The 27,312-nt window shown below is 39.2% G+C and overlaps 1 protein-coding gene across 1 annotated transcript in view; it reads left to right on the top strand.

Moving 5' to 3' along the window:
• The window catches only part of CEP41 (centrosomal protein 41), a 50,799-nt gene extending 25,888 nt beyond the window's left edge, over positions 1 to 24,911 (top strand). The window contains exons 3-11 of the mRNA XM_003261337.4: positions 1,762 to 1,809; positions 6,503 to 6,564; positions 7,551 to 7,620; positions 14,049 to 14,193; positions 15,932 to 16,083; positions 16,773 to 16,840; positions 17,896 to 18,010; positions 18,463 to 18,678; positions 19,693 to 24,911. Coding sequence (XP_003261385.1) covers positions 1,762 to 1,809; positions 6,503 to 6,564; positions 7,551 to 7,620; positions 14,049 to 14,193; positions 15,932 to 16,083; positions 16,773 to 16,840; positions 17,896 to 18,010; positions 18,463 to 18,678; positions 19,693 to 19,841 — 1,025 coding nt within the window. The 3' untranslated portion in view covers positions 19,842 to 24,911. The remainder of the gene's footprint in view (positions 1 to 1,761; positions 1,810 to 6,502; positions 6,565 to 7,550; positions 7,621 to 14,048; positions 14,194 to 15,931; positions 16,084 to 16,772; positions 16,841 to 17,895; positions 18,011 to 18,462; positions 18,679 to 19,692) is intronic.
• Positions 24,912 to 27,312: the final 2,401 nt, after the last annotated feature.

Below are 27,312 nucleotides of genomic sequence, written 5' to 3'. Positions count from 1 at the left end.
TTGTGTTTTTTTACAACAACACAACAAAAAAAGACGTGTTTTTCAGGAGGTTGGAAATGCGAATCCTGGCTTAGTTACTAACTTGCCATGCCACCAGACAAATAGGTGTTCCTTTTTGTCCCTCATTTTCTGACTAGATTGCCTAAAGCTTCCCTAGCCGAAAGAAGCTACCTGCCACGTCAATAACACGCAACTGTGGGTGACTCAGGGACATATAACCTAAAGCTACTGGGTAAAATATTTTAAGAATGAGACTTGGGAAGCTGAACAGCATACTAATTTGCCGTCTTCTTCCCCCATTGTATTGACCAGGCAAGTCCACGCCTGAGTTCAGAGTGGCAGTGGGCAGGAGAGATGTGTGTCCAGGAAGAAATCGTGGCTTCTGCTCTGAAGATCTGGTCAAATCTCAGGTCAATTGCAGTCTGAAGAACCTAGGAAAGACTGTATTTGGTTCTAATCTTGGTGATATTTGGGCCTCTTCTAAGAGGTATTCAGTGTCTCTCTTGAGAAGGCTTAGGCCTTCCCAGCAGCCCTGACTGCCTTCATTTCACTTGGAACTTCCAGGTCCAGGCCTACTCTGAATCCTCCTTTCTGGTCCTGGATACAGAGAGTGTATGTCTTAAGACCAAAAAAAGAAAAAAAGAAAAGAAAACAATGGTGGATTTTTATTCCATGATGAATTCATGGTAAAGATTTAATCATAGCCAATGAAATAAGTTGTTTTTTTGAAAATGTATTTTGGGTTTCAGAGCAAGGATTTTCTTTTTCTGCCTCTGACCCAAACATGAAGAAAAGTTCAGAATAGTCCTTGAAAATGTCAGTTCATGCTACTATTAATTGAAAGCATTTCTTTTATCTGATGTTGGGGCTGCATCTGACTAGATCCTCTCCAGGCTTAAAAAGTTAGGAGCACAGTTTTAGAAATGAGAAATTATTTTGAATGTTTTCCTTTTGCCATACCTTTTAGGTGACAGAAAGAGCTTCCTGCGTTGAATTGAATCAAATCGAAGCATACTCAGTAAAATAAAATAGCCCCTGGCTTGACAGCTAGAATTGAGTTGGAAACCAGAAGGTTCCTGGCTGAGTTTTTTAAATCTGAAAACCTCCAAACCACCTTGGCCAGTACCTAGTATTATAGAAACATACTATAAAACACGAGGGCTGGGGGCTCTCCGCAGTGGCAAGAATCTGCTGTTATTTCTCAGCACATCAAATCTATGGTGAATACTAATGTGTAGACTGTGTAGTCTAGTTCAGACTGCAATGTGAGCATGAACAGTAGAAGCGCAAGTTCAGGAAAGAGAAGGAAACTGTGAAGACAAAGCCGAGAGGAGAGAGTTGCTTGGGTAACCACAAAGGCACATTTTAGACACTCAAAGAACACTGCCTCCTTTTTGCTTCTCTTCTGTATATCTTCCCCACAAAAAGATCGTCAGCACGGGCAGGGAAGATAAAAGGAGGAGGAAAGCCTAGACTCGAAAAACAAATTGATAGAAAATGATCTCCTGAAACTTTTCAATGTTTTGGGGGTATGCATCCCAGCTTAAACACATTCTACCAAAACATTTCCCTCGGCTCTGCAACTTTTAATAACGCTGTATTATCCAAAAGATTTTACTGTGTGTGGCCTGTTTGCTGCTGTCCAGAATCCCCTAAGAACAGGATAGGGAATCTTAGGGGATACTTTCTCCATTCTGTTTCCACAGTGGTACTCATTTGCTTCCATTTAAAGTATATCTAAAACCCTTATTTTCTTTTTAGGTAACAGTATGACTAAATATACTGAGAAGCTCGAAGAGATTAAGAAAAGTAAGTAACACCCTTGATGGTTTGGGAAAATGGAAGTCTATAGTTGTTCTATCAGTTGGTTCTTAACTAACAATTGTGTTCCACAGCTGACAGGCACAGAGAGCTATGGATGGTCCGATAAGTCTAGCAGGTGCCTCAAGGGCTGTAGGAAATCCTGAGTGCTATACTGGGCTGCTCCTCAGACTGTGGCCTGTAGGCCTAAATTCTGCCCTATTTCCATCCCATAGGAGACATTAGTGTTGGCCTGTGGAGTCAGATCTGGTGGAATGAGCTCTGGTTAAGCTTCTAGTGTCATTGTACTGCAGTCTTAATGCCCTTCTTCAAGATATTTCCTCTTTTCTGTCTTCTTTTGTCTCTATTTGAGATAAGGGTAATAATATCTTCCTTCAGAACATTCTTGTGTGTATAAATGAGGGTATTCATGGAAGACACAGATGTGAGAACTTAGTGTTATGCATTATCAATTCATTGCAGTCTGTTTTCTTTTAATTAAAAATCATATTTCATCTACATCCTTTTAAAAAATTAATCTACAAAGATATGTTACCAGTCATTGAGTGCATTGCCCTTGCACAAAATCATAATTTTTCAGTCTGCATCCAAAACTGATGTAAAGTGTATACTTCAAGGCCAGAATTAAGGAAGAAGTAGAAACATCTATTTTCTAAGATGGATTTGCTCATATCTTGAATACGAGAACCCAGTGCTAGGGGATATTTAGTTAATGGTGGTAAAGAGATACTCTGATTGATCATAGTTCAGGACTTGGCTCTGGTAATGTACATCTTCTTGGAAGAGAAAATTGCACATCCAGAATACATCAGAACATTTTCTTCTTTTACACAGCAGACCTTTTATTTGAAATCAAAGTTCCATTTGAATTGCTGCAATATTGGGAAACCCCAACCAATAGATACGGACTCAGGAGCTGCTTCATGCTGTGTTTTCATTTGCCATGTTCAGCTATAAGGGCTAATGCTACAAACTTCTTAAAAATATGTAATGCCACGGTATCCTTCTCTTTTCTTCCTAAACATTTTATATTACATAAGTATACGTATTTTAAATATCTATAGAAAATATATACTGTTAAACTCTGGAGAAAGATTGCATTTACTCACCTACACTTCATTGTTGCCATCCTCAACTCATCCAAGGCAGGCAGAATCCAGATGGCCTGCTTCTTTTTGGGTTTGTCGTCTCTGTCACCTCTCATCCATTTGCAGCTGAGTGTGAGTTCACATGTCCTCACTAGAAATTTGTCCCATAAAAATGTCCCATTCTGCCCAGGTTGCCAGAACCTCACTTAAAACATTTCTTCAAAGTACGATGTGGTTTCTTTAATATCTAAACCTTACGTGGAGGTGATCTCCCAGAAGAAATACCCTTGGAACAGAGCCTTGAAAAATGCTTGCTTCACTTTCCCTCTGTAGGAGTGGAGGGCTTCCTTTTAGTAGAGCAGGAGATTCCTGTTACCCCATTTCACACACTTGGTGCTGATTCCCTGACAGAATTGCTTTAGATTCTGGTTTGGCATCTACATTTTAGAAGATATTTCCTTCTCTTTCCCCATTTTCTGTTGCAAGTATTATTTGGGGTTGAAAGGGAGGAGAATATTCCCTTGTTTCATGATACCCTAGACCCATCACTTTACTCAGATTACCTTAGATGCCATTTCTTTCTGTGAAACCACAAACCTTGTTCTGTTACTTCCTTTGATTTGTCTTCCACTGTGAACCCAACTTCCCTTTGCTAATAATGCATTTCAACAGAACCCTGAAAATGCAGAAATCCTTTGTAATCTGAATATTCTTTCAACTCTACCTGGGGAAAATAGACACTCTATGTCTATTGACAATTTACAAAGCCCATTCTTGGTTTCTGGTGGTTAGATGACACTAGTTGGACCCAGTGTGAAACATCCTAGATAGTCAGGTCTCTGTCCTTCCAGTAACCTGAGAGAGACAGACTTAGAACCTAAACTTACTGGAGAAGCACACCTTGATAACATATCTGAAACTAGGATTGTCTTCAACACAGAGTTTGGGAGAAGACACATAGCAGAAGCTGCATTCTTAAAGCTCTGTTCGCTCTTGCGAGGACAGACTGACAGAGCCTTCCAAGTCATCCTTTTTATAAAAATTTAAACTTACTGTAAAACATCTAGTTTGATCTTTTATCTCTGAGTAATCATGTCAGAAAGTCCTACTGACGGCTGTCCTTCTAAACCAGAACCAGGTACGTAGAGTTCAGGTTCAAATATGTAGGGGGCTGCTAGTGCTTGTGGAGAAGACAGTAGAAATCCCAATCTTTAGAATAAAGCAGTCTTTTTTTGTTTGTTTAAATTAATCTCTGTTTAGTTAAAGGAGATTTTAAAGTATACATTTTATGCTTAGAAGCATTTTAAACCATGTAACCATACCAAAAGAATATCAGTGGATAAATGTCACAGTGCAAACTACTTGAAAGCTGTTGGCTGTTTCCATTTGCTGATTTATTGTTGTTTTGATTTGCATAAATGACTTTTGGTGGGCAAGTTGGTGGCAATCAAAAGGAACACTGTAGTTATCCGGTTGTACTTGGTAAAGCCTCAGCTCGGCCTATTTGGGTCTGCATCCTGGCAGGTTTTAGAAGTTCCACTGCATATAGGTTTGTTACTTTGTTGTATCCAGAAGCAGCATCTCTAAGCATTTCCTAGAAGTAATAGTCTGTTATTAGCCAAATTGCTCTCTTTAAGACATTTTAGAACAGAGAAGTTTAATTCCCTATTTCTAAAAAGCCTTGATATATTTACAGAAGGCTAGTTTTTAAAGTAATACCATTTCCCAACTCTGAGTCTTAAGGTCTGTGCTGGTTTTTGGAAAATTCATGAACGTGATTAGTTACACCAGGTAAATAATCTTAAATACTTTTAATCCTTTCCTTTGTTGCTAGGAGTCTTGGTTTATGAGACATTTATGCTGTGAAGGCCATAGCAATTAACCAGCTAACCTTTAATAATTCTGAAATAATGAGGCAGCATTTAAAGAGTCATGGGTACCAATATAAAAACCTAGGTGAGGAGGAAAGCATGAGGGTGGGCAGAGTTCAACACTAAAAACCATTCAGAATTTGACTGTCATCTTCAAAACAGTTTAAGGAAGCTAACCTTTAACACGTATCTATGGAACAGATAAAGTGCAACTGGCTTAGTTTTTAATAACTGTTTAATGTGCTGGGAAGAATTATTAACACAAGTGCAGAAGTACGTATATTTGAGTTACAGCTCAGAATTGTAAAGACAGTACTGAATAAATATTGATGTTTTAAGTTGCCTTTTTTTTTTGAGACACAGCTTCACTCTCACCCAGGCTGGAATGTGGTAAAGCAATCTTGGCTCACTGCAATCTCCACCTCCCAGGTTCAATTGATTCTCATGCCTCAGCCTCTGGAGTAGTTGAGATTACAGGTGTGCACCACCACACCCAACTAATTTTTGTATTATTAGTAGAGACGGGGTTTTTCCATGTTGGCCAGGCTGGTCTCAAACTCCTGGACTCAAGTGATCCACTCACCTCGGCCTCCCAAAGTGTTGACATTACAGGCATGAGCCACCAAACCTGGCCTAAGTTGGTTTTATTTTATTTTTTTAAATGGTGGGGCCGGACGCTTTGGCTCATGCCTGTAATCCCAGCACTTTGGGAGGTTGAGGTGGGTGGATCACTTGAGGCCAGGAGTTTGAAACCAGCCTGGCCAACATGGTGAAACCCCATCTCTACTAAAATACATAAATTAGCCAGGCGTGGTGGCAGGCAACTGTAATCCCAGCTACTCGGGAGGCTGAGGCAAGAGAATCCCTCGAACCTGAGAGGTGGAGGTTGCAGAGAGCCGAGATCACACCACTGCACTCCAGCCTGGGCGACAGAGAAATTAAAATAAATAAATAAAATAAAATGGTAGTAAACAACGAAAACAAAAATACGTAACACCTACCATCGTAATGGTTTTTAAGTGTACAGGTCAGTGGCATTAAGTATTTTCCTACTGTCGTACAATAGAACTGCAGAACTTTTTCATCTTGTGAAACTAAGTAGGTTAGTTTTTATTGGAGTGAAGTTGGAGAGAAGCTGAGAGATGATCAGAACCAATCACAGCTGTGTGGTCAGCATACACGTAGAAATGTCATCCTGTGGCTCCAGCATAGTGTGTAATGGCAGGAATAATATTGCTTTCTTTTTAAGCTGGAGTCAGAATAGTGGGGCATGAACATCTCACCAGCTGTTTGAGCTGGGGCAGCTCAGCCTCTCTGAGTCTCTGTCCTCATTTGTAAAACATGGACATTTCTTTCCTGCTTTGCTCTGAAAAGGAGTTGAGGCGGCTTACAAAAATGCATGGAGTACAATGTGGTCGAAGTAGAGACAGCTTAGTTAAAGGAAAATGGTAGACTAATAAAATAAAGGAAAGGGGTAGTCACTAGACCAAAGGTAGCTTATAAATTCAACTTTAAGCTTCCTAATGACAAAGCAAAGGGAAACAAATTGAACAGATGATACTACTACCTGCCACACCTAATTTTGATGGTATCATGAGGCTCAAATGAGATAATAGATGTAAAAGCATATAAGTAACTTGAAAGATCACATAACTTGACAACTAGAAAGAATAGCTCTAAAAAAGCAAAATAGATAAATATTTGTCTTACCATATTTTTCAGATTATAGATACAAAAAAGATGAGCTTTTCAAGAGACTAAAAGTTACAACTTTTGCCCAGCTGGTAAGTTTCATGATCTTTGCACTGGAGTAAAGACTGTCTAATTTGTGCCACTTTGTGTTTCTAAATTCAACTCTAGGGAATGTTTGCAGAGGAGTTTCTTCTGATTCTTTGTATGTCGTTCAGCTATGGGAAGATTAATTGGTATGTGGTATGTGTGTTCACATAAGGATGGTGAGAAATTTTTCTCTCTGATAAGAATTCTATAAAGTAAATGTTTGCCCTACTTTTAATTCATTAAACTTGTGGTTAGGGGTTTTTTTCCTTATACATTTAACTTAATATTTAGAATCTAAAATTCTGGATCCTGGATTGTTTCAACGTTTTTCTCTGGAAACCAAGTGATTTCCCCTTTTCTTGGACTGATCTTTTCCAAATCATCCTACCAGAGCTGTTTTGTTATTTTGGGCAAGTCCCTTTCTTCTTTTATTTGAAAATTATGGAGAAGGTGTCTTTCTAGCTCCCAAGCAAGAGTTCCACTGGCATAACTCAAGTTGAATCTTGGGTCTTGTGAGCTAAGCTGTGAAAAGTGCTTTAAAAATGAATACTGTATAGAAGTATAAAACGCTGTAATCAGTATATTTGTTATTACATTTACTTCTTCATTGCGTGGATAATTGCTGATACCATTCTATGTTATGCTAGGTCAGTATTGCATTTTCAAGAAATAATGTGTAGTGCTTGGACCACGATATATACAGATGTGGTTTTAAACTCTTATTCATGTTTCTTGTCCTAAAATTTTCATCTTAGCATTCTAAGTTTATGTAGTGTTCTATGTGTGCTTTTCTTCTGAAATGATCATCTGCAGTGTATTACCAACACAAAAGAAGGGAGGCCTGAGATTCAGCGTTCAGTTGAGGACGCTGACAGCTTCTTAAAACAAGAGATCTTTGATGTTTGTTGTTCCCTCGTCTTTTGTAAAAGACAAAATTGCCTCTGTTTAAAAACAAACAAACATCCACACATTTCATTCTTTTTTCTATCAGATCATCCAAGTTGCTTCCCTCTCTGATCAAACACTGGAAGTGACAGCTGAGGAGATTCAAAGGCTGGAAGGTAATGAGAATTGAGGGTGTGGGGAAAATAACAGGCTGACCATTTGACTGAAACACTCACCCTGTACACATTTGCTGTCTGTTCCCAGGGACTGGGACTTTGATGTGTCTATTTGTAATTAGATTGTTACTCTCAGGGAAATGCTACCTGATACTTTAGTTGTTAATTCTTATTTTAAAAAGCCATCTGGTTTTCTGGCTCTGACACTTACAGTTTTAAATGTTTTAGATGTGTTTAATATACTAATTACTTTTTTCAACAAATATTTTTAGCATTCTGTGTACCTACACATTAAGTGCTATGAGACTGCAGAGGTGAACAAAGCACAGCTCTGCTTACACGAAATCGACAGTCACATGTGTGCCTGTGCACACATGTATGTGCGTTGGGTGGGCTGAATGATAACAGTACCACAAAATTATTAAGGTGGCAGAATTTTAAAATGGAGGAATGGAAGGAAACCATCGTTTGTTGGCTGTATATTGCAAGGTGAATTCACATGAATTTTCTACTTAAGCTTCTTAAAAACTCTGGAAGGAAGGTACACTTTACAGATGAGAAGCCCAAGCTGCAGAGGTTAAGCTGCCTCCTCAAAGTGATACAGCTAGTAAGGAAGGGACCTAAGTTACAAATCTAAGTGTGTCCAGTAGCATCCAGTGTCTTCTTGCTGCCTTCATTGTACCCTTAAGGGACTGAAAAGTGCCTTTAGGAAAGATGCAGGATGTTGTGGGAGAGTTCCAAGGAAGGAAAGACGTTTCCAGTTAGAAGACCGAGGTAGGCGGCCAGGCACGGTGCCTCACGCCCAGTGCCTCACCCCCATAATCCCAGCACTTTGGGAGGCCAAGGTGGGCAGATCACGAGGTCAGGAGTTCAAGACCAGCCTGACCAACATGGTGAAATCCTGTCTCTACTAAAAAAAAAAAAAACAAAAATTAGCCGGGTGTGGTGGTGTGCGCCTGTAATCCCAGCTACTCAGGAGGCTGAGGCAGGAGAATCTCTTGAACCCAGGAGGCGGAGGTTGCAGTGAGCTGAGACTGCGCTATTGCACTCCAGCCTGGGCAACAGAGCGAGACTCCGTCTCAAAAAAAAAGAAAAGGAAGAAGACCGAGGTAGGCTTCCTCAAGGCACTGGAACTGGGCCTTGAAGTGGGGTAGAATCTCAACAGGTACAAGTTAAAGATGAGGCTGTTGCAGGCTGAGGAGCAGCCTGTGAAAGGCATGGAGAGGACAGCACATCAGGCATGTTTGGGGAATCGAGTCATCCAATCTGGCTGTGGTCTAAGGGATGAGTAGGCGCTGGGTAGGAGATAAGGCTAGAAAGACAGGTAGGCTCCATATCTCCTTTCTTAAATACCAAGTTGAAAATAAAACCTCCTAGTGGTACTCTCATGAAAAGAATACAGAGAGTTAAGGTCTTTATTTTATCCTGAAGTACCCAGCAATCAGTGTGTGGCTGTTTATTGAAGAGGAATGTATTTCGTTAAGGTTGATGTAGGTCAGGAATTTGACTTCTGATTTCAAGACAAGTTTCTCAGGAAGTCTGAACACTGGGTTTGTGCAACTCAACTGTCATTTCCCTGGACTGGTTTTTGTTAGGGAGGATAAAGAGAATCTGAAAACGACAGGAATTTATCTTCGACAGATGCCTCTCACAAAGCAGAGAAATAAGAGCTCTTTGTAACAGAGATAATTGAGTCTCCTCATACAAGTACTCCTATTTTAACTGGGTTATATAAGCACCTAGATTTGGTCCTTTAATTCATTGTTGAGATTGCAGCACCAGAACATATGGGCACATGCAGTTTTCTCTTCTGAGATAAATTTGCACAGCAAAGTAGGCTCTTGTAAAGTAGGACACCATAATGTGTGAGTAATATTAGTGTTTTTCTAGTGCTCTACACAGATAATAACTCACTCAGGAGTGCCTGGGGAACAGATTGTATCTGTATGCATATTGGCTATCTTTGAAGGGATAAAAAAAAAATCTCCTTTTATAATGTTTATCGCTTTTTCCTAACTTAAAAGTGTATTTCTAGTAAGTTAGGAAACCGTAAAAAGTATATAAAGAAGAAAATTAAATAACTAATAATCACTGTTTATGTTTTGGTCCGCTTTCCTCCTCTCTAACCCCTCACCCCAATTAAATCTATATTCTTCGTATATAATTTTGTATTGTGCTGTTTTCAATTATCGCTTTTTCATTCATACTTTCCCATGTCACTAAATAGGCTTCAAAAGCATGACTATAAAGATGGTGTTGTCATCTAATGTCTGTCCTTTGGATACACCATAATTAATTATTCTCTTGTTGAGCATTACAGTTTTTTCTGATTTTTCACCTTTATAAAATAATGCTGCAATGTATATATGTAAATGTTTGTATGATTCTGATTATTCCCTGAAGATAAATTGCTGCAGAGGGTCAAAGGGTGGAACCACTTTAGACACCCAGTGCTGATTGCCACATTTTCTCCAGCATGGTTCTACCTGTTTGCATTCCCACCAAGAGTGAATGACAAGACCTGTTTTTCCTCATCCTAGCCAAAGCTGAATAATTATCATTTCTGTAAATATTTTCCAGTTCAATAGGTGAAAAATAGTATCTAATAGTTTTTTATTTATATGATAGTAAGATTATGCTCTATGTGTGTGTTTACTGGTCATAAATACATATTTCTTTTTTTAAGGAGTTTACGTGCTCTTTTTGCTTTCTTTGTAATAGGATGTTCATCTTTTTCTTATTGATTTGTGAGTTCTGAATAATTATGATATCTTTTTACAATGGAGAACAATACTAACTTGACAATGGATGAGAAAAAAATCTTGATTAGTTGGAACAATTTCCAGGCTATATTAAGTAAAAATGAAACAACAATAAAGCAAAAACCCAAAGTATAAAATAATATGAATAGAATTCTCCTGGATTTGTAAAAGGGGGAAGAAGTAAAATATATGCAAGCACATGTAAATGTTTTATTTCTGGAATGAGACATAAATACGTGAAAGTGTTTAATATACTGATACTTCCCTTGGGGAAGGAGGCAGGAGGGCCTGCATGTCTTCGGTGGGGGAAAGACTTCCTTTCCCTGTTAATAATTTAATCTTACTTGCATTTTTACCTCGTGCACATGATCCTATTGCATTTTTACTCTTTTCACATTATATTAAAGAGCTAGTTAATTTTTTAAATCTATAAATTAAATATATTAACCTTCTCAATTCATATGTGTTACAGATCTTTTTCCTAATTTGTTATTCACCTTTTAATTTTTTGTGTGTTGGTTTTTGATATATATGAGGTTGCATTTTTACATGATCAAATCTGTTAGTCTGTACTGTTGTTTTCTTTTATTGCTTTAGACTCATAAAATTCAGTGTTGGTAAATTATTTACCTACATTTTGTAGCGAACAATCTATTGGCTTGTTTGTTTGCATTTAAACCATCTGTTATGTATTTTGATATATGACACGAGGTGATTATCTGAATTAGATTTTTCCAGATAGTTGAGAAATATTCCTAGCACCATATACTCAGTAGTTCTCCCTTTACCCACTGATTTGTGATATGGATGTATTGACTTTTTATTTATATTACTTTCCATGTTCTCTATTATATTCCATTGTTCTGGTTGTAGTGCTGTACTATTTTGATCATTTATCTTTTTACCGTATGTTACTATTTCATAAGGCAGGTCTCCAAATCACCCCTAATTATTTATGTATATACATATATTTTCCTATTTCCTCATACATATCAAAAACCAACACATCAAAAACCCATGGGTACATATTGCTTCCAGAATATTTAAGTCTTGTGAAACTGAATAAGAAAAAAGGATCTGAGTGTGTGTGTGTGTGTCTGTGTGTGTGTTTACTCTTGTTATTTTTTAAATCCTTTTAAGTTTTTAAAAAAATCCCTTTGGGATTAGTACTAAGGACAAAAGTTAAATTTGGGAGGGACTAACATTTTAGTTTTACTTGCCCAATCAGGAACATGCAGGGTGTGTTACTCTCGTCATTGAGGTCTTCTTTAAGGCCTCTAAGTAAAATTTTTATAAGTCCTATAAAGGATTGATACATTTTTATGGGTTATTTACATTCAGTTTAGGATCATTTCTTGGAGAATATATATATATATATATTTTTATATACATTCTTTTTTATTATTCTTTAAGTTCTAGGGTACATGTGCACAACATGCAGGTTTGTTACATATGTATACATGTGCCATGTTGGTGTGCTGCACCCATTAACTCGTCATTTACATTAGGTATATCTCCTAATGCTATCCCTCCCCTCTCCCCCCACCAGAGAGTATATTGTATAGCTGCAGTTGTTACTGTATATGAGATTTGTTTCCTGTTATTTTTTAATTGGTATATAGGACAAATATTTTAGCATTTCTTTTATCTAACCACATATTTATTGCACTTATTCTCATATTATTCTCTTAAAATTTCTAGGTGTGTTATCATATCATATGCAAAATAAATTTAATATCCTCTTTAATAATAAGACTTGTTATTTTTATTTTTATTTATTTATTTTTTTTGAGATGGAGTCCTGCTCTGTTGCCCAGGCTGCAGTGCAGTGGCACGATCTCAGCTCACTGCAACCTCTGCCTCCTAGGTTCAAGTGATTCTCCTGCCTCAGCCTCCTGAGTAGCTGGGATTACAGGTGCCTGCCACCACACCTGGCTAATTTTTATATTTTTAGTAGAGATGGGGTTTCGCCATGTTGGCCAGGCTGGTCTCGAACTCCTGACCTCAAGTGATCCATCCGCCTCAGCCTCCCAAAGTGCTAGGATTACAGGCGTGAGCCACCACGCCCGCCCTGTTATTATTATTATTTTTTAAATTTTACTGTATTGGTTAGAACAGCAAATTCTCAAACATTTTGTTCTCTTCCTCCACTCTATGAAAAATTATTGAAGATCCCAAAGAGCTTTGGTTTGTGTGCTTTATGTCTATTAATATTTAGTGTGTTAAAAATTTAAACTGGGAACTGAAACAGTATTTATTTATTATTTCACTTAAATATAACCATACTAAACCCATTACAAACATAAATAACATCTTTTTATGAAAAATAGCATTATTTCCAAAACAAAATTTTGCTGAGAACATCATTGGTTTACATATTTTGTAAATCTCTTTAGTGTCTGGTTTAATGAAAGGATTGCTGATTTTCCTCTCTGCTTCTGCGGTGTCTGTGGTGATGTGCTGTTTGTGTTAAAGTGTGTGAAGAAAATCCAGCTCACACAAACCTGTAGGTGGAAAAGGGAGAAGTATTTTAATAGCCCTTTTAGATAAAACTTGACAACTGCTAGTTTCTTAAGGATTAGCTGTAATGTAGAATCTGAAATCATACCAATGAATCTTTCATACTGTTAGATTAAAATCAGGCACTTTCAGTGTAACTCTCTTATACTTTGAATCTTTTACCCATGCATGATTGTATAACATCATGTACTGGCCATTTAGAAAATATTGGTTCACTGAGTTACGAAGATCTTCCCAAAGGTTAATACATTTTATTATACAACTGTCAAAAAAAATCACATATATTATTCTCACTATCTATCTTACCAAAAAGATCTGTAAGCATGGGGAAGCAGCTCCCCATACTTCAGTTCCTGATGGCAAATATAGTTTCCAAAATTCTGAGTTTTGCTTAAAATATAATCATTGGCAACAATGCCATCAGTAGTGTTCCCTGAAATAACAAACAGGCTTATTTAGTTCACTTTTGAGAAAATGTCTGCCAAATACACAAGTCTAACTAACCATAGTTTTTCTGTCAGTTTTTCTTCTAAGCAAAAATGGTGTGCATAGGAAAAGTTACTGGTTCAGCCTGCAACTCAGCAATCACACTAATACTTTTCCTTGAGATAACCCTGGTAATTTGGTATGTAGCAAACTTAATTGTATGTGGACTCCTCACTTCATCACACAGAACATTAAAAAAAGCATGTACTTACTTCAAGGTGAGATTTAATAAGAATAGTAACTGTTACTGCTTTAACAGGGACCTTCTTTTAGTGTGACTGCCATACTTATTTACTGTGAATGCATCCATGATGGCGAATAATATGATGATTGCTAATAAAGTTTGGTGCCACAACCCTGATTCTTACTAACGCGCTAGCAGCTTTATCCACCATTTCTTTTGTACCATCAGTGCAAATATAAACACAGTAAAAAAGACAAGTAACATCTTATGAAAATAGTTTTTACCTTGCAGATCCCCTGAAAGGGCCTTGGGGATGTGTGGGGTCCCCTACACTTTGGGAACTTGTACATGAGCACTTCCACAACAATTTAATAATGATTATAAGATTTCCTTTTCTGACTTAATGTCAGTGGAACTAATAAGTAAATACAAATCCTGAAGTTCAGTCTAATTATTTCTTTATTTGTAAATATTAGACAATGATTCTGCAGCTTCAGACCCTGATGCCGAAATCACTGCCAGGACCAATGGGAAAGGAAATCCAGGTGAGCAGTCGCCGAGCCCTGAGCAGTTCATAAACAACGCAGGAGCAGGGGACTCCAGCCGCTCAACTCTTCAGAGGTACTCGAAGCTGATTCATATTTTCACTGCATTTTGCCTTTACATTAATCTAGAGGCCAGTTTCAGGGATCTTTTTTTTTTCTTGCCTTAGAAACAGAACTGGCAGGAGTAAAGTCTCACATTTTAATCCCAGCCTTCTACTTTCTCTTTATATAAATGCTACCTCCTGAATCTTTTTCACCGCATTCTTACTGAGTTAATGTGAGAATATATTAATAGGAGAGTTTAATTTTCATTTCTCAGTTCCATTCTTCTCCCTCCTACATGTAAGTTTGTTATGAGGAATTAGCTTTACAAATACTATCTTTTGATTCAGAGAGTATGATTTTTCCCCCTTTTCCGACTGCTGCAGCTTATAATACCCTGTCCAGAAGTGACAGTGCCACACATAGTGCTCTGATACTAAGTAGGTGCAAAGGAAAAAGCAGTACTTGGTGTTTATTCTAAAGCTGAATGTGGCTGTTCCTTCTTTTTATTTTATTTTTCTGCTCCTTCTTCTACGGCATGGGCCTCCTTATTCCATGGATTACATGGACTTTAGTCCGTGTAGTACTTTCTCACTAATATTAACTGTTGATTATAAGACAGTACTGATTTTCAGCAGATATCCATCCCTTTGACTGATAAAATAGTTCTGGAGAAATTAGTTATTAGTTATTATTATTATTCTTTTAGCTTTATATTATTATAGTTACTTTTGCGAAAGGACTCTAAAATTGCACTCAAGAAGAGATAGGCCAACAGGACTTCCACTGAGGATGCAGTTTCTTATCAAACAGATGTTCTTCTCCTTTGGTTCAACAAAATATGCACTATATAGCATAGAGTTATAGTGTTTATTGGATTTAAATGCAGAATTTGATTTGCTGTTATGGGAAAGGAGCTATGCTACATACTGATCTGTGATTTAGCATATGTGTCTTAATATTTCCTAAGAAAGTAACCATCTTCTTATTCCAGTGAGGATATTTGACTGCTTGCCATTTTGTTCATAACACCTAGTCTTCTTATTACTTTGATTCATGTTTTTACCACATTTTCCCTATAATATTAAGATGGTGACCAGTTTTAGTGACTGAATGACCTTAGAATTAGAACTGTTAGTGGCAGTGGTTAGCTTCCTCATTTTAATCCCAGCTCTTCCTCTGCCTCCTTCTATGAATGCCACCAAATCTAAAGCCTCATCAACCTCAATGTTGTAACCTACAAAACTGAAGTAAGTACAGAGAGCTATGTAAGTATTAAGACTCAATACCATAGCAGATAGGTCACTGACTACGTATATGAAATATATGAAGCATTATTGTTACTTTATATTACTTATACCTAGAAAGAAATGTCTTTCCTTTTTCCTGTCCTACCAACCATATTCTTCCCTCTTTTGCTCCACTGGATTCACAGTTCCCTTCTTTCTCCCTCTGTTGCTGCCCTTGTGGCTAGAGGCAGCATGTGCCCTTCAGTCCCTACCCCCTCAGCCATGTAATGCACTGACACGCATTGTCTGAAGGTGAGTGTGGACATGTGGGTCTCCTCTGTGGGGTCCAGTGCAGTAGAAGAGGAAATCCACAGGATTCTGCATTCAGAGGCAGAACTAAGACACCACATCCATTTTCCTTTCCCTTTGAAGCGTCCTTTGAAAAGACATTGAGCACTCACCTCACTATTCTGAAGAAACACGTTCGACCTTTAAGCCACCTACCTCTGACTGGTTTCTGCTGACCTACTTTTTCACTTGCAGTGTCATCAGTGGTGTTGGGGAACTGGATCTAGACAAAGGGCCAGTGAAGAAAGCAGAGCCCCATACCAAAGACAAACCTTATCCTGACTGCCCCTTCCTGCTGCTAGATGTGCGTGATAGAGATTCTTACCAGCAGTGCCACATTGTTGGAGGTAAGAGATAGAAGGCTTTAAAGTGCCTCACTCTCAAGAACAGAGAGCCTGCTCTTGAGTCTAGGCAGGCTGGAACCACAGCCCATGGCAGACAGTTAAGGAAACCGTATGTTAGCTGGATCCATTATGGAATCCTCTAAGGTTGGCTCCACCATAAAATACTCTGAGAGGCTGCTGATTTTCACAGATGGCTGTCAAAAGCAGGGAAGTGAAGCTTCATACTTTGTTTATAGTGCTCTTTCTTTTCTTTCACAGAAGTGTTTAGGTTTATGGCTTGTTGATTTTTTTTTTTTTTGTCAATACCTTGCTGTGTTGCCAAGACTACAGCGTAGTGGTGCGATCACAGCTCACTGCAGCCTTGCCTTCCTGGGCTCAAGTGATCCTCCTGCCTCAGCCTCTCGAGTACCTGGGACTATGGGCATAGGCCACAACACCCGGCTAATGTTTTTGTATATTTTATAGAGATGAGGCCTCACCATGTTGCCCAGGCTGGTCTCAAACTCCTGGACTCAAGAAGTCCACCCACCTTGGCCTCCCAAAGTGCTGGGATTACAGGTGTTAACCACCATGCCCAGCAGCTCATGGATTTTGAAGATGTATTTAACTCTTAGATTTTAAACCAGCTGGGAATTGAGGCCAAGTTGTATTAAGAGAACAACAGACTTCTAAACTTTTTCTTCTCTTTGCAGCTTACAGTTACCCAATCGCAACTCTGTCTAGAACAATGAACCCTTATTCAAATGATATTCTTGAATATGTATCCTTTGTTGCATTTTAAGGAATTGGGTGGTATGAGGATTGTAAGAATCAGTTATCATGAACCACGCTCCTGTTAAGAATGCTGTGAAGGACCTTTGATATTATTCGGCTGAGCAAATTTTAGAATTTGGATTCCTAGCTATTGCGGAGAATCCTGATTCTTTAGGCGGATGCTTTCAAACCGTCTTGCCCTGGGCCAAAAGACACTAGGTTAAGAGTTAGGATCCATTGAGAGTTAGTCCTAAGAGAGTTTTTTTCCTCCCAGAAAACTTTCCATAGCAGAACTTAGGGTTTTTTTCTATTCTAATTTTTTCTTTTAAAATTTTAATTTTTTCATTGATAAAAATTATACAAGCAGAAAAAATTTAAATACCAAAAATTATTAAAAGGAAAATTGAAATATCTTTTAATCACACAGTTGAGCAGTGGCTTCTGTTACATTATTAGTATATTTTATTCCAGACTGTATGCTGGGTGTTTTTTTTTTTTAACAAAGTTGAAACCTTACTATATATGTAATTTAGTATCCTGTTTTTTTTCAGTTCATATTCCGATGTATTTCCCCATGCTGATGCAAGCCTTCTGTAAACCACATTTTTGATGCTGTGTAATATATTCAGATTTACTATGATTTACTAAACTAGTGCTTTATTTTGGACTTTTTAGATGGCTCCCACATTTTTACTATCATAAATAGGCTTCAGTGGACACATTAGGCATAGCAGTTGTTCTATTTCTTCATCTGTAAAATGGGGATTGTAATATTTACTTTCCAGGGTCGTAGGGATAAGAGAGCTAAAGGATGTAAAGTCCGGAACTAGTGCTGTCTTTTAGATCATGGTAACATCAGTTTGCAAAAGAAACGAATACCAGCTTGTGTGGTTTCCATGACGGGAAACCATCCAGTCCCTGCTGGTGTGACGGCAGGAATGGGCTTGTCCATCGTTCCCAGGAACTCAGACAGGTGGACCTGACCTTTTATTCCTTGGGGGTTTCTCGTAGTCTTGGGACATCAGCCCAGTGCCTTGGAACCTTAACTCATCTGACTCTTAGAAAAATGCCCATGGCAAAATCATCATTCTATATGACGAAGATGAAAGGCTGGCCAGTCAGGCGGCCACCACCATGTGCGAGCGTGGATTTGAAAACCTCTTCATGCTTTCCGGAGGTGAGTAAGGTGATACTCTGCTTGGGACTTCAAAGGCTGATCATCCTTCAGTCCCACCTGCATCCCCTTTTCTCTCTTGGTGCTCAGAATTCAGTGTTCTGGAAAGAGAAAATGCCATGCTGGCTGAAAGGAGTCAGGAGTTATGTGAAACTTCCCTTAGCTTCATCAGCACATGTTTTTAATTCCTGATGTTGCTTCAGGGCTCTGTCACAAAGCCCTAATGCTGAAGACTCGAGCAAAAGGATTTCTTGTGGAATTCTCAGAATCCCATGTAACAACAGATATTTTCTGGTATAATTTGCTTAATGATGAAATAGTTAAGAAAGATTTCATGTCCTTGTGTTGGCCTCAACTTGATGACCAGAGATGAGAAGACATGCAGGCTTCTTTCCAGGTTTTGGCCTGGCCTTGCCATATTAATGCAGCTTTTTCTGATGCTTTTCCAAACCTAGGTCTAAAAGTCTTAGCTCAGAAATTCCCGGAAGGACTGATTACTGGTTCCCTGCCAGCATCTTGCCAGCAGGCCCTTCCTCCTGGGTCTGCCCGGAAACGATCCAGCCCCAAAGGGCCACCCCTACCAGCTGAGAATAAATGGAGATTTACCCCAGAAGACTTAAAAAAGATAGAATATTATCTGGAAGAGGAGCAAGGGCCTGCAGATCATCCTAGTAAGATCTTTTGACCTTTAAAGATAATGTTTGGTTTGTAGCTTTGAATATCACCTCATCATATGAAAACCTTCATCTCCTATATTTAGATTCTTAAAATACTAGGGAGGTGTGTTACAGGTGCTGGGAAGGGGAGGCAGTGGAGGTGACCCCAGATAGTGGCGGCAAGAATTACGCATTGAAGAGAGGCTTTATCAAAACATGGAGACTTTTTTTTTTTTTTTTTTTTTTTTGAGACTGAGTCTTGCTCTGTCACCCAGGCTGGAATGCAATGGGATGATCTTGGCTCACTGCAACCTCTATCTCCGTGGTTCAAGCGATTCTCCCACATCAGCCTCCCGAGTAGGTGGGATTACAGGTGCCCGCCACCACACCAGGCTAATTTTTTTTGTATTTTTAGTAGAGACAGGGTTTCACCACATTGGCCAGGCTGGTCTCAAACTCCTGGCCACAAGTGATCCACCCACCTCAGCCTTCCAAAGTGCTAGGATTACAGGCATGAGCCACCGCGCCCAGGCAAAAATGTAGAGACTTCATCAAAAAGTATATCTCAGGTAAAATTGAGGAGTTAAGCATCAGACATTCAGATTCCTTCTTGGAAAGTTTTTGACTCCTTCTGCAGGTTTTGCTTATCCACTCTGAGAGCCTCCGTGGTTCGGCTTCCTACCTTAGTTTCACCATACTGCTTTCTCTTTTCTTTCCCCAAATCACTCCTCGTCTGCATCCTCTCTACCAAGGAAGTAGTGGAGGACAGACTAGGTTTGTTGGGGATGATGGAGAGGAAGGGAAGAAAAACCTATCTGGGTTTCCCTTCATTTCTGTCCCCCTCCCCACCTTCAGGCTGGTCTCAAGGATGAGGAGTAGGTCATCACTGGCCTAAAGTAGATACTGCATAGGACTTCATTAGCTTAAAAGTGGTTGTAGGCTAGGACTTCATTAGCTGAAAACTGTACTTGGCAGATTGTCCCTGGAATCATTCTTGCAGCTCTGTTCCTTCTTTCTTGCTCCCTTCAGGCCGACTGAACCAAGCTAACTCCTCTGGAAGAGAGTCCAAGGTGCCTGGTGCCCGAAGCGCTCAGAATCTGCCTGGTGGCAGCCCCACCAGCCACTCAAACCCCCGCTCCCTCAGCAGTGGCCACCTGCAAGGCAAACCCTGGAAGTAAAGACTTTGTCTCACTTAGGCAAATAAATGTTTTTCCTCTTTTCGGAACCCCTGAGCATTTCCCAAGTTGGGTCATTTCCAGAAACTTCTGCAGAGGAAAGACCATGACATACGTATGGGATAGGCCCTCTTCCTTCTCCCTGTCTGCAATTCCTCTCCCCTCAGGAGGCCACCTCGGGAAGGATTTTGACAGGTGACCACAAAAACCAGAGGTGTGACAGGCTCTAGTGTCCTCCCTGTTGTTTACAGCATATTTAAGTCTTGTGAAACTGTATAGGAAAAAAGGATCTAAGTTTTTAGTTGTTTTTTTTTTTAATAAGGTCCAGCTTGTTGGGTCTCTCTTTGTTGTTTTGTAAATACTTCAGTCACATCTGCCCTTGTGCCTGTCCCAACCACCTTTCCGTTCACTGTTCTTGACTTCATGAAGGCTTCTCCGGGCAGTCTTGGTGTGAGAAGCTGTTTCCAAGGGTGCAGATGAGCCTTAGGTTCCAGCCGCCTAAAGACCCCACCCCAGTAGGCTCACTCAGCAAGGAGCTCTCTGCCCGGCATATTGCAGGCCCTGTTTCGAGTATGGAAGCCAGTGCCTGTGTGCTCCCTCAAATTGAAGATGAGGAGAGTAGCTGTACACTCACTGAATGCTCCCCTTATTAGATGTTTTCCTGGAGCCAGAAAGGTGTGCATGTGGGTGTCTTCACACCGGGGAGGAAGGCCTCTCATGGGAAAGCCCTGGCCACCACACCGGCCTGTGCCCCTTGAAGCCCACCAAAGCGGCCCTCACTTGTGGTCAGTATATCAGTTATGACACCCATTGCCCAGCTTCAGTCCATCCATGTTAGATGGATAGAAATTATGGCCACTTGAAAATACCAGCTTCGGTTGGACAACTGTGGACACACAAGGTGAAGAGGACTCCAAAGTCCTTTGTCAGGGCTGACAACCTCGTAAGCCCTTGCTTAGAAATACAGTATTAGTCTAATTGAGTAATTAGTGCAATTTCCTGCTTACTTTTCATTCTCATGACTGAACTGTGATTAGGAAGTTGTGATTATAGATGCTGGTTTTGGCCGGAATTTTGAATCAGCATTAATTGAATTGCTAAATGACTGACATTCATTCCATTTAATTGGGGGAACAAAAGGCCTCAGGTAAGGATGAGGAACTCTGAAATCAGATGGAAAAGAGCTGTGTTAATTTTTATGGTCTGTGATCGTAGCTGTGATAAGGGACTGAGGAATAAATTGTGCTCTTTGTCATGGCAACCAGCTTCTGAAAAGCCAACTGAAAATTGCCTGTCCTGCTGGTAACTGCTACAGGGTAAGATTTGCCTTAACAGTACTATTTTCTCGCCACCAAAAAAAAAAAAAAAAAAAAGGCACCACAGTATTTCTAGCATGGGGGCTGTGTTTGTATGAGAAATAAACGTAATAAATATCTCACAGAGACATATGGAAAAATAACTTTCAGATTCAGCCCAGTTCTGTTTTAGAGTGTGTTTATTCTCTACTTGATTTCCAAAGTGCAACATTTTCCAGTGCTTTAGAAATCAAACAAACCAGGGACATTGTTCAGATGTCAAGCCATGCCCAATTTTCCGCAAGATTCAAGAATCTTGTATAAAATTCAGCCAACGTACACATAGCTTTAATGAGGAGCCTGTCATGTTTCCCCATAAATTTATTGCCTGAGAACTTAGTTCAGCCTTTGCTAATGCCAAAATGCTCTGGCTTTGTATTTTCTTTACAGCGTAGATAGAAAAATGCACATTTTTCCACACTCAACTTTCCCCTAGCATGGACAAGATTTTCGGCCATTTTTGCCACATACACATTTTTAAGGAAAAAATATTTTTCTCTGTAACAAAGTTCTGGTTATGCCGTTTTAAAGGTGACTTGTCAGGAGTTGAGACTTCCCTGCCGGATGCTATTTTGAAAGTAAATGGTCTTCCCTCCTTGTTCCGATTCTGCATTCCCATTGTCAGACAACTTTGGAGTGTTAGAAACCACTGTATATATGTGGAAAGCCAGGTCAGCCAGACCCATTAGAATTGGTGTGCACTCACCTGAGAGATCTGGCAGGTTGAATATGTTTATGTGTATTTCTCCACAGTGCTTGCTTTGCCCCGTTGGTAAGGATTTTAAATAACCATGCTCAAAAGAGCTGTTCTAATTCTGCGTTTTGCATGTTAAATGTTAATATCAAACATGCTTTACGTGCTCAAGGTATTGCTTTTAACATTCTACTTTGCCAGTTTCTTCATTAGATTAATTGACATGTATTATTTAAATGACCAGTGATGCTTTGTGCAATTATGAATGTTGAAGATTAAAGTACATAGTTACTAATTTGTCGTTTGCTATTAATATGCTGAAAACTGCTAACTTCTCTCTTCTTTTCTGTCGAGATGATTTGGGGGAGCCACAGGAGACTGGTGTGATTTTTGCTGCATCTCCTAGGAAAGCATTTTTTAAAAAAAATAAATGAACCAGGAAATCAGTCCAATTAGGGCAGGGGGCCTCAGCTCTCCAGTCAGAAAGCCTGGGTTTCTTTTTCTCCTCAGGCTGGGACTGAAGCCACCTTCAACAACTGGATCATGGCTTCCTGCCAGCATCTCAGGGGTTGACTAGCTGCCCTTGTCTGGGGCTTGTGAACCCTGAGACAGAAGGTGCTTCATCGATGTACAACTACAGCGCCATCTGAACAGCAGTGATGGCCAAAGTTTAAATAATACCTTAAATGCTTTAAAGGGGTTTGTGTTTAAGGAAGGGAGAAAAGAAGGAAAGCAGCAAGGAAATGGGAAGAAGGGAGGGCAGAGAGAAGAAGAGAGGCAGAAATCGAGAGAGAAAAGAGAAAGCTACATTACTTATTTGAAAACAAAAGGAACACCCTGGGCTGTAATAATGTCAGGCTCAATCTCTTGAAAAGTGTGGAATGATTTAAGTGGCTTGCATTCATTTTATCTTTTTTTTTTTTTTTAACCTTTAGTGGTTAGCCAGGACCAGCACAATCATATTGGGCTTGGTATAAATCCGAATGAAAAGAGAACAAATAACATTCATTAGTTGCTCAGGGATTTTTCCTGTGGTGCTATTTAAATTATACAAAAATTAGACTTTAGGCTACTTGACCAAGAAAACAGAACAAAACAAAAACCGTGTTTTCTCTAATTCCCTTGTGGAATGTAAGTGAAATCAGAGTCCTAGGCTAGGAAGAAATACGCAGGTAATTTTTCTTGTGTTGGTTTTGGTTTCTGTCATGTTGTTTATTGGCTATAGATTCTGTCTTTTATGTTATCTTTTTTAGAGCGAATAATTAGTTTCTGTCCACCTGGATTTAAATCCATGACCACCTTCTTGCTCTACTCTGAAGATAATCATTAAGAACCTTTCTTTCTCCAGTTCCAAAACGTTCTCAGTGTCTTTAATGTGTGTTTATTTTCTTCCCAATTCTTTCAAAGATTTAACTCCCACAATACTTTTTTTTTCCCCAGGAAACACCGCAAACGTGTGGAATATAATTCACCAGTTTAATTATGTGAGCATGTTGAGTACTTACATGCAGATCCATTAATTTTTCACTAACAAATTTTTTTCATGCAAAAGCAATAAATAACATTGTGCTTCCAAAATGTTCAGAATACACTTGGGTAGTAATACTTTCCTAGATTTACAGTAATTATTGAAATTATTATTACGACATCTTTAAATGGATACACAGGTCAATTACAACATAAAAAATGTAATGGTGGAAATTTGTCAGCCTTGAATTCAGGCAGAACAGGATTCAGTGCATGATTTTATGTGTTTTCGAAACTGTATCTGTCACATTGCGATCCCCTGATGGCCCCCCTCTCTGTTGCTGATCCTCTTTGTTCTGTGCAGAAGCAAATTCTCACCTGTGTAACATCCTGAAGCACCTGGTAAAATGTGAGGCAAAGAGAGGCCACTTTTCAAATGCTGTGTACGGATGGGCTGCATCTTTTCAAGGATATCAATATGTCTTCCTGTTGCAATTATTTTGTCTGTAAGCTCCCAGAGAGTGAAAAATCACCAACCCTGTGACAGTGGCCCTTAATAAGTGTTCATGAATAAATGAATTGAACCTGTCAAGATTGAAGTTTGGATGTGATGCCCACTGTGGTGGCCACTCAGTGCTGATCTGTCATGCTGGAGACCCAGAAAGCTCGTTATCTTCTGTCCCCCTTGTGTATCCTGCCTTTGTAGGCGAGGCATTCAAAACCCTGAGGTTTTTAGATCTCCCTCTACAGGAAGTACCCAGAGAGCTATTGGGGGTGTTATTACCGTAACTGTCTCTGCCAGGCTTAAAGTATCCTCCAGAATTCAGCACGCACAGGTCACACACCACCCCCATCTAAGAGTGGGTTTTCTCTTTTGTTTCAAATCTTGAAGATTTCCAGAAAATAATAATACTAGCCAATGTTTGTGGAGAGCTTACTTTGCTCCTAGATTCTTCATTATATGTTTTGACTCATTTAATTTCCACAACAGTCTGATGAGGCAGGCACCCCCATTTTCAGATGAGGAGACTGAGGTTCCGGTAGAAATTAAGTGATTCAGGTTTGCCTTCAGTCTCTGAGCTAGGGGGTAGAAAAGCCAGGAGCCAGCCTGAGAACTGTGGCTGCAGAGGGTGTTCTTTCAGCCACTCTGCTCTGTGCTTCTCACTCTGGGTGGGCACAGCCGTGTTCTCCTTTGGTGATGCCTCTAACTTACCGTGAAAACGTACCTTTCCCTTGGCTATTCCCTTCCCTCCTAGTCAGCGGAGATTCTTTTGAAAACTTTCCTCCGCTTGCCTGCACAAAAGGCGATGGAAATTCAGGAACTGAAACATCTGCTCTGGGGAATACGTATTTCCACATTTCCACCGCCTGTGTCTGGTGTCTTATCTTGAAGACAGGTGCTCCAGGGCTTCCGAGGTTATTTTGTCTGTTAATGGACACCTTGCGAAGTACCACTTAAGGAATGAGAATTACAAACTTTTAATTATATTGTAGGGGAAAAAAAGTAGGCTGTTTTCCTGATAGGTCGAGCCATTCATTCAATAAACCATATTGATATGATTTGTGCCTGATCTTTTCTTTCCTTTGTGGTGATGTTTCTGATTTCGGCTGAAACATAAGTTGCATGAATTGGCGATGGCCATAGGCCTGAGTTCCTGGGGGAAGCAGAGGCAAACCTCCTTGCCCCAGTCCTTGTCAGCAGAGCCCTTATTCTACTGCACTCTTCTAAAAAGGTAGCCGATATCACTACTGTGATTAAGCAGAAGACTTTCCATTTTCTTCTTTTAGTTTGGCAATAAACATTTGGCAATCCCAGTCTCTGAGGTTGTTGGATGATGCTCAGTGTTTGAGTTGCCAAATTAATGCAGATCCTGAAAGCTTTGGGGAAGAATTCATTACCCTTTGACAGTTTTTTAGATGTGATGATGCATGCTCTGTGCTTTTCTGAGAGCTTCTCTTTGATTTGGCCAATTTGAATGTTATGGTTAGTCATATCAGCTTCATCTGAGTAGCATCTGGGTCTTAATGTGTTCACAGAATGATGTTGCCGTAGTCCTTAAAGCAAGAGTCCCTGTGCATCTTCAAATCCACCTCGTCCCACTCACCCTTGCAGAACAATTGCCAGGGTGATGAAGCGCCCTGCACTGGATGAAGGACCAGTGAGGTCATATCTGGATTGTATTCAATGACATTCTCATTTTAACTTTAGGCCAAAGACAGAAAGCTAGCTGTGCATATCTGAGTGTTAATTCAAGAGGCTACCCTAAGGATTCTCATAGACCACCAATATTGGGCCCACAGGCCATTAGAGAACCATATGTAGTGGTCTGAGTAAAAAGTAAAATGAGTTCATTTGAAAATAAAGATTTTCAAAGGCCCTGGGGAATAGGCATTAGCATAATCAATTCCCAAGATTGCTGCAAGAACTGAATGTGAGCAGGAAGGGGTTTTGGGAATTTTCATCAAGCTACAAGGTGTAGGATGGGGAATGGCCCCCAACTGCATGAGCTGAGTAATCTCTTCCTTTGGTAGAAACACTGCTGCTTCCAGCTGTATCTTGGAGTGTAAATTTTTCTGAAGGTAAGACAAACTGCCACGTTCTGGGCAAGATGATGAAACATAATACCGGAGCAGAAAAAATGAGTTTAGAAAAATCAAAAGAATCTGAGCAAAAACTAAGATGGCCATTTAGCTGTTTGATGTTGATAATACACCGATGTTAGATAACTTTACACACAGGTTATCTACTGTGTTTGAAATAGCTCCCTTCACTCCCTGCCCATTATAAAAGCTGATTGTAAAAGCTCATTGCGAGAAATGCTGAGAAGCACAAAAAGGAAAACTACCACCACCACTACCCAGGTTAATCATTATTATTATTGGGGGATATATCCTTCCAGGAAGAGAGAAAGAAAGCGTGCGTGTGTGTGTGTGTGTGTGTGTGTGTGTGTGTGTGTGTCTTTTAAACAAGATGGGATCCAGACTCAGTATTTTGTATCCAGCTTCTTTTTTAAAACAACTGTATTGTATAAATCACATACCATTAAATTCACCCATTTTAAGTGTACAACTCAATGATTTTGAGTAAGTTTACAGAATTGTGCAACCATCACCACAATCCAGTTTTATAACATTTCCATCTTATAGCCAGTTTCTTTCACTTAGTATGTTGTGAACATTTTTCCATGTCAACACAGCCCTTAATGGTTTCGTGTTGTTCCAGTGTGTTGGTGTGTCAGATCAGCATCAAGACTGGTAATTATCTAGGTTTTTTATTTTTTACTTTTCCAATCTTGTACATACATATTTTTGAACCCGTCCAAATACTTTTATAAAGTAAATTCTTCCATGTGGGTTTTCTGGATCAAAGACACAATACATTTATAATTTTGATTTATATTGCCAAATTTGCCCTCTGGGAAGGTGGTGCCAGTTTCTGCTCCACCAGCACTACACGTTAACACTGGAGTCATCAGTCTTTTTATTCTTTGCCAATCTGATGAGAGAAAAATATCTTCATTTCTCCTTAATGAACAAGAAATCACTTAGAGGATCAGTATCTTTCATACATGTATTGATTTGTTTGTGTTTCTTCTTAGTGGAATTGCCTATTTTTCTTTTGAAATGTTAGTCTTTTTCTTTAATCCTTTTTATTATTTTAACCCCTCAAGGTTATTAATACTTATTTTCATATCAATACTTTCATTTTTAAGTTGCAGTATTTTCCAAAATTGTCTTTTAGGTTATTAATACTTATTTTCATATCAATACTTTCATTTTTAAGTTGCAGTATTTTCCAAAATTGTCTTTTAGCTTTATGTTTTTACTTAACAATTTTAAGTGTTTTCACCCATAGATTTGTAAAAATATGTATCTACAAACAAAATGTAAATCTCTTCCCATACTTGAAAGTACAAAAAAAAAACTAACAACTTTCTTGTCTCCATTTAACAAGCAT

The sequence above is a fragment of the Nomascus leucogenys genome, chromosome 13 (assembly GCF_006542625.1).
Source record: "Nomascus leucogenys isolate Asia chromosome 13, Asia_NLE_v1, whole genome shotgun sequence".
NCBI lineage: Eukaryota > Metazoa > Chordata > Mammalia > Primates > Hylobatidae > Nomascus > Nomascus leucogenys.
This window is presented reverse-complemented; position numbering and strand designations above follow the sequence as displayed.